The sequence below is a fragment of the Leptonychotes weddellii genome, chromosome 13 (genome assembly GCF_054177405.1).
Source record: "Leptonychotes weddellii isolate Sample4059 chromosome 13, ASM5417740v2, whole genome shotgun sequence".
NCBI classification, from domain to species: domain Eukaryota; kingdom Metazoa; phylum Chordata; class Mammalia; order Carnivora; family Phocidae; genus Leptonychotes; species Leptonychotes weddellii.
The window spans coordinates 52,926,440-52,938,636 of NC_138381.1; the positions used below are offsets into that span (position 1 = coordinate 52,926,440).

A 12,197-nucleotide genomic window follows, 5' to 3' on the forward strand; every position below is an offset into this window, starting at 1 on the left:
GAAGTGTTAAATTTAGCAAGACTGGGAAGCAAAGGTCGCCTTATAAGCAACAGCCCCAGCCTTGTTACGGCTTCCCAACAATGCCCGCTAACGGCAAGCAACAAGGGGAAGGCCAAGGGACACAGGCCTGGGAGCGCCGAAACTCCACTTGAACATTCCCTGGGCAGTGCTGCTTCACCATTTTACAGGCCAGCTGACAAGAAAAAATTAACACATGCAACATAACTAGTTCAAAAAGGTGGACATTTCCCGACAGTTTGTGGCTGCCCACAATCGCAGAATCAGAAATGAGGACACATCCAAAATTAAGGGATAGCCCTTCAAAACACCTTCTGACACTATGAAAAATCAATGCATAGTTACTGACGTTTAACACAAGTTGCACATGCCCTCAGATTTCAATGAAATAAAAAAAAATCAGGAATTCTGTAGCCTAAGAAGAAAATGCCCGACACTGCCCACCTACGTTTTACTGCAGAACATCAGACGCATGGGCAGTTTATGTGCTAAGCATCACCCTTCTGTGCTCTTTGAGGCTGGGATTTTGGTCTGGTTTGTTGCTGCTCTATATTTAGTGCTTAGGAAAGGACCTGGCACAAGAGCAGGTGCTCAGTAAGAAATGCTGAACAAATCAATGAATCAACACATATGTTATGAAAGGGTCATCAAGACGGACAGAAAGAACATTGCAACAGATTTCAATTACAGCAGGTGTAAGAGCTGAACTAGAAAGAATGGATTAAATCACAATATAGTATTTGTACTGAAATCGCTCACCTGCAGCCTATATATTCACAGTCCTATTTTAAGTGAAACAGGATTAGCCATTTTCTGAAACACAGTTGGATCCTCAAACTTGTATGTGTACATAGGTCTTTTTTAAAAGGCACGCTCTCACTTTTAGCTTATTTGTTAAAAATTTTTTTAACATAGCTTATTCAAATATTTCAATTACTGTTTCTTAAGTGCTCTGATGTGTCAGAGATCTAGCGGGTACTGGAATGCAGTGAGCACTCCCAGAACAGCCCTAAAAAGCAATGTTTGAACGACCGTGTAAATGTCAAGGCGAGTGATCTGTAAATTAACAAATCTGTGTATGTATGCTACAGTTAGCAACACAGTGATGAGCTCACCTAAACGAAACTTCCTAAGTATCAGATTAATTGTTATTTATCAAGACAAGAATACATGATGATGATGGTGAAAATAAATTTTTTTTTAAGATTTTATTTATTTGACAGAGAGAGACACAGCGAGAGAGGGAGCACAAGCAGGGGGAGTGGGAGAGGGAGAAGCAGGCTTCCGGCGGAGCAGGGAGCCCGATGCGGGGCTCGATCCCAGGACCCTGGGATCATGACCTGAGCTGAAGGCAGACGCTTAACGACTGAGCCACCCAGGCACCCCACGAAAATAAATTTTTAAAAGGCAATTTTTCTGGGAAAAGAGTCAGCAAATAATATATCAGCTTTAGAGTAAAGAACTTGATAGACTCTTCCGTACCTTTAACATCTGGATCATCAATGTGCGGCTCTAGATTTTCTATCATTTCTTCAAGTTCCTTTCTGGTGGCCATAGTGATATTTGAAGAACCTGGTACGGTGACTTCAGAGGTTTCTTCTGGTCTCTCTGGGCTGAGAGTATTCCCAGAGCCCTGCTCAAGCTCTATATCTAGATCTATTTCAGGAAGAGGAGTCCTCCAGAAATGGAAGGAGTTGTACAATTCCTGATCTAAGAGAGCTGAATCTGGTGAACTGGCGCCACCTTCTGGCCGTAAGGCAGATTTGCAGTTAGCAGGCTTTTTATCATTCTCATTACTAGCTGCTTCCTGATGAGATTCTGAGGACAAAGTACAAAGTAAAGAGCTGTCCACTGGGACACTTATTTCACCTGGAGATTTCCTAGATGTTTCAGCATGATCTTCCACCATGTTTTCCAGTCTGACACTGGAATTACTAATACTGGGATCTGAAGAAACATCCTCTGGCCTGATCTGTACATCCTCTGGGACTTCTTGATCTCTGATCCTTTTATGGTTTCATTTGGGAAAAAAAAAATGAAAGTATAAAAATAATTACTGAAAAAAACTCAATGAAAGACACTACATAACGTATTTACACAAGTTCAGTATTAAAATTTACAGATTATCCATACAAATTGAGTAGTGTATATACTGATAATGCTTCTTTTTCCATCAGTTGTTCTGTGTTCAGAGATGTAAACATCTGTTAAGCATAAGTCTAGATATTAATGCATTACATGAGTTGGAAAAGGTAACATTGTAGAATCCCAGGATTCTTAAACTAAAGAAAAACTGTAGGAAGATAAATTCCTACAATGCACTTCAAAAATGATCTGATTCTTAGGATTATGGTATTGCCACTGCTCCAATGATGTACTGAAAAGCTGAGAATTAAAACCTATTTGCTTTTATAAAAAAGAAAAGAAAAAAAAACCTCTGTACAGTATTAGAAAAGATCCTTATTTGCTATCTCACAAAATATTAAAATCCATTTCAGTGTAAATGAAGTTTTTTTATTTCTTCCACACTTGCCAGCTCTACTCCCAAAGGTTTTCCCAAAATAAAGTCATGACTTAATTGATAAGGACAGATGGCACAAGCTCCTAAATTAAAATCCACTGATTACCACCATCCATTATCTAAACTAAAACACTACAGTAAGTTTTAATGTTTATCCCCTATATTTTATTTGACTCCATTAAATTTAACAAACATATATTGAGCACCTACTAGGAGCCAGGGAACGAAGCCAGTATTGAGGATTCACATGTGAATGAGATGCAGGTCTGGTCAGGGAGATTAAATTAGAGGCAAACAGGAGAACCGAACACGTAAGCAAGTAACCGCCAGACAGAGTGGTAAGTACAGAAGTATGCACACCGAGCACGGGAGGCGGGATGGAGTTGAAATGAAAAGGCCTAGAGGAAAATGACAGGAGCGGTGTTTAGAAGAACCAGGAAATGTTTACGAGGCTAAGGGGAAGAACATGTATTCAAGGGAGAAAAGGCATATGCAAAGGCAGGAGTGACAGAAAATGTGTAACACACTCTGCAAACAGCCGTGAGTTCCTTATGGCCAAGAGAAGGAAACAGTGGGTGACTAGGGTGAAAAACTTTGCCAGAACCACCGTACTCTATAACCAACACCTCTGGAATTGATCCTATGGGCTACATGGAATAAGGCAGGAATTGGGAGAATCGCATTTTTAGATGCGTTATTTTTGAGAGAGCATCCTGGAAGTGGGGTAGAAAATGGGGCGGAGGTGAGATAGGAGGCAGGAACTCCAGAAGGGCAGGGGGAGCCAGCGAGGACTTGGTGGATGAAGGCAGTGCGTCTGGGACTATGAAGAAGTAAACACATTCAAATGATGACAGGACCAGTAGGATCTGTTTACTTATTTACTGCATGCTGGAGATGGGAACCAAAGGGAGGAATCCGGAAAGACTGCCAAATTTCTGGCTAGCGCGACGGAACAAATCATGGTAGCACCAACTAAAAGTGGAAAACACAAGAAGAGTGTAATGAGGAGGCTAATGAGTTCCGGTTTGGACAGGCTGAGTGCGGTACCTGGGTTGCATTCTGGGTGGGGATGTCCACGGGAAACCGGTCAGACACCAGGGACCGAGGTGAAGGTCATCAACTCAGAAGGACGTGTGCAGGGCTTAGATGGGTGCAAGGCAAGAAAGACGAATGGAAACACGAAAGACACACCAAGTAACAAAGTGAAGGCATTTTTCTCAGGATGCCTTAGAGAGAGAGGTCAGAAGAGATGTAGGAACTGCAGGCACGGGAGATGACGAAATCACTGATAGAGCACTGTCCTTCTAAGAAGAAAGAAGGACGTGAGCTCAAGAACAGAGGTGCACAGATTCAATGGGTCAAGAGACACCTTTCATAAGAAACATGAGAAGTAAGGATGGGTGTATAGGTAAATTTGAAAGTGAGTGTGGGAAAAAATTAAAGCTGCTCCCTGAAACAGTATGTGCCTTTAAATACACCTAGTAAAAGGTACTAAACAGGAGGCTTACCAGGATTGAGCAAACGGAAGGTGACATTAACACCTGTGTAATATCCTAGTTAAGTAGCCACTGTACATGTTCCCATGAAATTATCAACTTCCCTCTGATTATGCTTTATCTCATGGTAATGTTCACACTATTTTCAAAAATAATGTATTTTTAAAAACACATGATTATTTTAACAGATCTTGAAAAATACAGAAAAAATATGTAAGAAGTCATGTGAAAACATATCACACAGTGATAGCATTTTACTTCTGGTGTTTCCCCTCGATTCTTAGGACTATAAAATAGACGGTGTGCACACATAATAGAGTTGTTACACCTCTGGGAGAGCTGGGCCCCGAGTTCTCAGGTCCTTGTCCCAGTGCCAGCACTGCATTACCATAAACCTGTGAGTCTTTCAAGGCCCCCATGATTCCACATTTACTCCTTATTCATAAGGATGACAGACTGGCTTAGACAACCTTTAAGATTCCTTCCCTCTCCAAAACAGCTCTTGGAGCTAGTGCTGTTATGCCAAATAAATGTCTTCTATACAAATTACATATTTTCCAATCACGTGGTCCTTATTAAAAGACATTTTTTTCTTTTGTTTTAAAGAATTTAGTGGGATAATTGGTAAAATTTGAATAAAGTCTCTAGTTTAGATGACAGTATTTTATATCTATGTTAATTTCTTAATTTGGTAATTGGACCATGGTTATGTATTAATGCCTGCATTCTGAGGAAGTACACAGAAAGGTACCTTTAAGAAAGGTAAAAAGAATATGTCTGAAACCTCAAACTATTCAGAAAAAAAGATCAGTAAAGCAAATATGGTAAAATGTTAACATTTGGAGAATCTGAAGGGCATATGGGATTCTTTGTGCTATTTTTGCAGTTTTTCTGATATGAAAACTAAATTTAAAAAATTATAGTAACAAGATACTGTTTGGTGGGAGTGGAGACCAAATGGGTTAAAACTTGTAAGACTTCACTATCTGATAAATTAAAAAAAAAAAACCTGCATTTAAAATACACAAAAAGAACCTAATTAAAAGGCCATTCAGAGGGCACCTGGGTGGCTCAGTGGGTTAAGCGTCCGACTCTCAAGTACAGCTCAGGTCATGCTCTCAGGGTCACGAGATGGAGCCCCACCTTGGACTCGAGTCACACTGGGAGTGTAGACTGCTTAAGATTTTCTCTCTCCCTTTGCCCCACCCCCCCAAACAACAGCAGCAACAACAACAAAGGCCATTCAGTATGCAAAACTATCCCATGGGCCTGAAATTCCTTGATTACTATTCTCACCATGCCATTAAGATTAAACTTTAATATTCTTAGGAAAAAAAAAAAAAAGAATGGCTAAGTCATTCTATTTCTCTAACGTTACATTACTAGTCTGTCCAAACTTAAAACTCCTAGTATGGTTTCAAGGAGACAAAAAAATTTTCCCTACTGTTAAATTCTGGGAAGAATTACTACATGTATGAATAACAGTTGCTTCGAATTGTCAAAAATATAAATTATCTGAATACTGATTTTTCCAAGAGCTGGGAGCTAGTCAATGCGAGATCAAGCTGCTAAAAACTAAAATTCTGATATTCTTAGTTGTCAGATTTCCAAATGCTATTATAAAAGCAAAAATCATTTTGAAAGCTAAAAAGACCTCTGATTCTGCAAAATGAGAGAATTACCCCATCTCCTAAGAGATGCAGGTAACAAGAGCACCAGGGTGAGCCAGAAATTTCTCTAAAAGAACCTTAATTTTCCTTTAGTGTCTACATAAGTTTCCTATTAATACTCTCCGAGTTCTGGACTAGAGACTCTGGGCCTAGAAAAATAAGTACATGTATTTCAGGAGAAAATGACATCTGGTTAAAGCAGCACTATGTCCTGACACGAAAGCAAAGAACATACATCTTTCCTGTACTGTGAATTAACTAAATGAAGTTTTCATATCACTGAAATACTTCCAAATTTGTACCAACAGCCATCAGTTTTACTTTCACGCAGCTGGCATTACACTAAGCTGACAAAAAGTGGCATAAGTGGTGTAACTACTTAAGGCTTCTGAGATTAAAGCTTTCCTTACAATTCATTCAAGGTTTACTATTTGCCAGGCCCAGTGAAGGTGCTCTATACGCAGAAATTCAGAACTTGACTGCTACAGCAGCTGGACTTGCAGTCGGCTGGCCTAACCATATACGCAAATACACAACTGAAAAGATACGGATCAGAAATCTGTGCTCATATTTCAGTGCTGACAGCCAAGATGCAAAAGTTCTGTATTTCCCAAAAAACTCAGGAAAAGATTCATGGAGGTAGTGAGTCTAGAGACAGCAAACACACTGACAATTCACTTTGTTAAATGGGTATGGATGGAACAGAACAGCTTCTTGAACAGAAAGCAGAGAGAACCAAAAGAACATAGTGTATTCGGAGAACAATATAATACAACAGCTGATCAACTAAGAAGAAAAGGGAATGCTTATTTTACATAATTTAAAAATGCAAATATGAATGTTTAACTCTGCTTCTGGAAGTAGCCTTTATGAACACCTTCCAAGAAGCATGAATAGCCTGATCTAGGGTGAAAGATAAATCTGGTATACAACGTCAGAGGTTTAAAATCAATTAAGGCTTCAGAGAGTATTAAGTGACATTAAATGTTTCCAGGGTCAGATGAAACTATATAATAAATAGTAGTGGAAACAGACTGTCAAAAACTTGCTTACTTTGTAAGATATTTGTTTGAGAGATCTGAATTCTAGGAAAACTGAGAGGACCTTGACAACAGGAACCGAGTTCTCGATTTCTATCTATAGGAGCTGGTTCATAGTAGGTGCTCAATTAATTTCTGCATAATCAACCAATCTTAAATAACAAACAAGTTTTAAGACAGCTTAGAACAAAAGTCAGTGCAGTATTTAAGAGAGGGTAAACAAACTAATGGTTCTGAGATTAATAATACATAAGACTTTTTTTTTGAAGTTAGGAAGTAAAACTACACAACAGTTTTAATGGTATTTAACACAACTCCTTCCTTAGCCAGAAATTCTCTCTTCCCTCCCCTCTACCATTAACACGATTCAATAAAGTCTAACAACATAGTGAAAATCCAATGCTACAAAGAGTACTGACTTGACATTAAAACATACCTCATTACAATGGAAGAGGAATTAAGGTTTGTAGGTAAAAGATAACTACCTTTAAATATCTCTTCCAGTAATGTCCTACACGGGCAGTCAGTACAACTACTGGCCATGGTAGCCACACCAACCATTTTTGTCAATAAAGTTTTATTGGAACACAGCCAAGCCCATCCACTTATGTGCGTGCGGTCCATGGCTGCTTTCACGCTGCAAAGGCAGAGTACAGCAGTTGTGGCAGAGACTGAAAATATTTATTATTTGGCTTTTTACAGAAAGTCTGCTGACCCCTGACCTATACAATTCTCTGTAAATTTGTATTTTCACTTACTAGACTTTCTCCAGATTTAAAAATAAATAAAAGTTATGTAATAGTCTTCACATAATTACGTAGTGAACAAGGTATGTTGACTTTAAAAATGAAAAACAGGTAACACTTCCCCCCATCATCATTTTTGTCAAACTCCTTGCAGCAGCTGTTTTTCAAAAGAACTGACAGAATTTGCTTGCTAGGAAGACAGGTTTAGAGTGATTTTCTTCCTTTACAAAAAACAGTACCTCAGGTTTGTTTGGCTATTCAGCAGGACAGTAGGAGAACGGGCAAAAAGGTAAAACAAGGCAGCAGAGAAGAAAGGAAGAACTGCCAAATCAAAACACCAAGAAAGCAAATATCACAGTATCAAGACCTACAGAAGAAAATGTCCATTAGCATCATGACAAGGGAGGGACAAGACACTATGGTAACTCAAGCATTATAGTAGGGACTGTTTAAAAAGCAGGTTCTAAAGTATTTCAAGTGCACATCTGTAAAAGTGCGTATTTTCCATGCACTAAGTTAGGCTTGATTTTTTTTCCCCTAAGTATATAGTATAATAAATTTTAAAAACAAAAACCTGAAATTTCTTAATGTAAAAAAATTTAAAAATAAAAATCAGAGTTGTCCTTTTTATTTTAAAATTAGTTGCCCTATTACACTTAAAGTTGATATTCTAGTTAATAAGTACATTAATTTGGTGCTAATCATTATAATACTTTCCCTCTCGATTGAGAGATTATAATCATCATTCTGCAGAGTTCAAGATCCACAATTAAAATAATTGACTGAAAGGAAAAGTAATAGTAAGAAATGGACTACATACTAAACAAACATATTCCTAAATTAGGTTTTACCCCTTAAAACACTAAACCCTTTAAATTGTATGACCATTACTTCACCTAAATGTCAATAGATGGTTTACTAGGTAACTAATTTATTAAATAAACTTATTCAAAAATTATCATCACATCTATCATTTATACTTTTCTCTATGGCCAGGATCAAGCTCAGTGTGCTACACTCATCTTCATCTTCTCACTTAAGATGTAACTGACCAAAGAGACATTTAACAAATGTATTTAAAATACAGCTCTTTAAAAATATTTACCAATTTTTACAATCAAGAGAAATAGCAAAGTCGCCAAAAAGAAAATTTATTATAAAATAGAGGAAATGAAAAATATGTTCACAAGCAATAAAAGCTGAAAAGTAAAGTTTAAAGAAATCATACCTATTTTTGTCTTCTACTGACGTATCTTCTGAGCTTTTGCTTTCTTCTTTAAAATACTGGCCTGAGCTAGATGGATTAGCAAAAGTAGATATGAAAGGTCCCAGAGACTGAAAAGCCGCTTGGCGAACCTAGAAAGAAAAGGAGAACAGTAATAAAACATAAAAATAAGGGATTATTAACAGTCTACTTTTCACTTACCAAAGTATGGTTAAGATAGTAAATAAGATAGTGTTTTCTAAAAAACCTTCCCAGATTCAGAACTATAAATCATTCTTCTGCTAGGATTTAAAATTCTTTTTTTTTTTACTTTTGATTTTTTAAAATCGGTCTTGAATATTTAAACCATGAGAATATGAAAATGAGATCCCATAGAGCATCTGCATGGAACTAAAGGAAATCCTGCAGTGTTCTCAAGGAAAACAGAATGAAGAAAACCAAGACTGCCAAACAGAAAATACAGAGCAATAAAGTTGACAAAATGTGATAAATCCATTTCATGTTTCCTGGTAGGAAAGACTGTAGTTTGCTTACTACAAGGAAACAAGACAGATGTGCCAGAACTATGGATGCACTTATCAGAAACAGAATATTGAATTAAAATATATTTCACAAAAATCTGGATGCACATACTACTGTTATGCATGAATGTCTCAAGTAGGAGAGCTGAAAAAAAGGTTATAGAATTTTATTTCATATTGTATTCTTGTATTATTTTTGTAATCTTGATTACAAAAAAAAATTGGGGGAGAGAGGTTTTATGAAAGGAAGCAGAAGGGCGGACACAATCTGAAAGAGGCATAGTTCTCCCCATCATAGTTGGGAGAAACCACAAACCAATTTCTCTAAGACCCTGCCCTTGAGGCATAACAACACCTTTTCCATAGTTTAAAATGAAGATTACATGACATGTGTAAATTTTGCAGAGGCAAATACATGTGAAGCATGCATATTACTAGTATTTACCCTCTGGGGGAAGCAGATACAAAATGATTCAATTGGTTTAAAAAAAAAAAAAAAGGCTAGAATTATATATAAGATAGCAAAAAGAAGCCTATGGAAGAACTTATCAGGTTTTCTCCTCTACAGTCAATGTTACTTCCATAAAAACATAAAAGGTAACTTTTAAAATTATATGCATGAGTTTAGTCTACTCTGGATACTGTTAAAACTCTGAGTTTGTCTCAGTTATAGGATTTACATATACCTGAAATGACAGATTTAAGGAGTCCTTCATTTTAATATAAACATATTCCCAAATTAGCAGGAAATACTGTATATCATTGAGCCAAGACAATGATAAAGTCTCAAAATGAAAACTTTAATAAAGCTACGTAATCTTTTCTAACAATCTTATACATTTTAAACAACATTAAAGTCGTGCTATGGCTTAAGAGTCTTTCCTCTATGTAGAGTCTTTGGAAAATGAATATGGAAGGTCCTGAGATCTACTTCAGGCATGACAGCATAAGGAGCGCCACTGACCCACTCTCCAGTGAAATCGCTGAAAATGGAAAAAACAAAAACGAAACAAAACCCCAAAGCCCCACCAATTAAAACCTGTGGAAATAGTCCTAAGGGCAGGCAAACAACAAAAGAAGGAATATCTATAAATATTCAGTAAAAGAACCCCGAGAGTCTGTGGTATTTGAACCAGGGAGGCAGAACCTCTACTCCAGACTGCTGCAGACAACAACACTGGCCTCCCTCTCTTCTAGCTTCCAGCCAGAGGGCTTTCAATGTTTTCCATCCTGCCTCCAGCTACCTGTTGGGCATCCCTTCTACACAACGCCCACTGGTAGAATGGAAGCTCTACCTTAGACGTGGCTCAGAAGCTCTACCTTAGATGTGGCTCAGAACACTGGGCCCTAAGAATACTCAGAATACAGTCCCTGCCCCAGCTTAAAAGGCTAGGATAGATGAGCCAAGAGAACCTGGGGCTGCTGTCCCTCTTATTCCCATCAAAATGTGGTCATCCCAGAGGGGCGCCTGGGTGGCTCAGTTGGTTAAGCGACTGCCTTCGGCCCAGGTCATGATCCTGGAGTCCCGGGATCGAGTCTCGCATCGGGCTCCCTGCTCGGCAGGGAGTCTGCTTCTCCCTCTGACCCTCCTCCCTCTCATGCTCTCTGTCTCTCATTCTCTCTGTCTCAAATAAATAAATAAAATCTTTAAAAAAAAAAAAAAATGTGGTCATCCCAGGATGGGATACAGGCATGCAGGCAGGCCCAAAGCTGTGCCTCCTGGAGGGGGGAGTAAGAGTTCACGAACACATTCCAGCCAGTCACTAAACAAACAAGTAACAGTAACAAGCCCCAGAGAGGGTTCAAGTACCCATATTTGCTGTATTAACTAAAATGACCAGTTTAAAAAAAATTTTAAGGCATGCAAAGGAACAAAAAAGTATGATCCATAGATGGAGAAAAATTTAAGGAACAGAAACTACGTGTGAGAACACTAAGATGTTGGACTTAGAAAAAAACTTCAAAGTGACCGTTATAAATTGTTCACAGAACGAAAGGAAAGCATGAGTAAAGTAAAGGAAGGAATGAGGACAGAGTCATATCAAACATAAGTTAATGAAGAGAACCAGATGGAAATTCTGGAGTTGAAGACTATAATAATTGAAATAAAAACTAACCACATAAACTTAAGTAGATCTGAACTGGTAGAAAAAAAGAATTAGGGAACTCAAGGTATATTAATATAGATTAAGCAAAGAACAGAGAGAAAAAAGAAAATGAGGAAAAATGAACAGAATCTTGGAAAATGTGGGACTCCACTAAGTGCACCATATGTGTAATGGGAATACCAGAAGGAGGGAAAAGACACAATATTTGAAGAAATGATGGCTCAAAATGTCCCAAATTTATTAAAAATCAATAATCTACACATGAAAGAAGCTCAACAAATAGGATAAACTAAAAGAGATCTACAAACATATCAAAATGCCAAAGTCAAAAGCAAGAAGAAAATCTTGAAAGCAGCAAAAGGAAAGTGACATATCACTTACAAGAGAACCCCAATAAAATAAACCTAACTTCCTACAAAAACAAGAGAGATCGGAGGGCTGTGGGGAAGACACAAAGTGCTTGAAGAAATTTAAAAAAACAAACACCAAAACTGTTAACCAAGAGTACAAAGCTATCTTTCAAAAAAAAACAAAAGCAAAATAAAGACACACCCAGATAAAGAGAAACAGAATTTATTGCCACCAAATTTACATGACAATAAATGCAAAAGGAAGCTCCCCAGGTTGAAAGTCAGTTACCCTGGATGGTAACTCAAAAGAAAGAAGGATGATCTCAAACTGCTAACTTAATCTTCCACCTCAAGACACTGGAAAAATAAGAGCAAACTAAACCAAAAGCAAGCAGAAGAGAGGGTATAATATAGATTAGAGTGGAAGTTAATGAAATAGAGAACAGAAATATAGAGAAAATCGGTGAAACTAAAGCTTTAAAAAGATGAACAAAACAGACAA

The 12,197-nt window shown here is 37.7% G+C and overlaps 1 protein-coding gene across 5 annotated transcripts in view; it reads right to left on the reverse strand.

Annotated features, from left to right (window-relative positions):
- PPP4R1 (protein phosphatase 4 regulatory subunit 1) overlaps window positions 1-12,197 on the reverse strand; it is a 61,038-nt gene that overhangs the window by 16,044 nt on the left and 32,797 nt on the right. For all 5 annotated transcript variants that reach the window (XM_081802576.1, XM_081802577.1, XM_081802575.1 and 2 more), the window contains 2 exons: window positions 8,720-8,847; window positions 1,501-2,024 (listed from right to left, as the gene is read on the reverse strand). In XM_081802576.1, coding sequence (XP_081658702.1) covers window positions 1,501-2,024; window positions 8,720-8,847 — 652 coding nt within the window. The remainder of the gene's footprint in view (window positions 1-1,500; window positions 2,025-8,719; window positions 8,848-12,197) is intronic.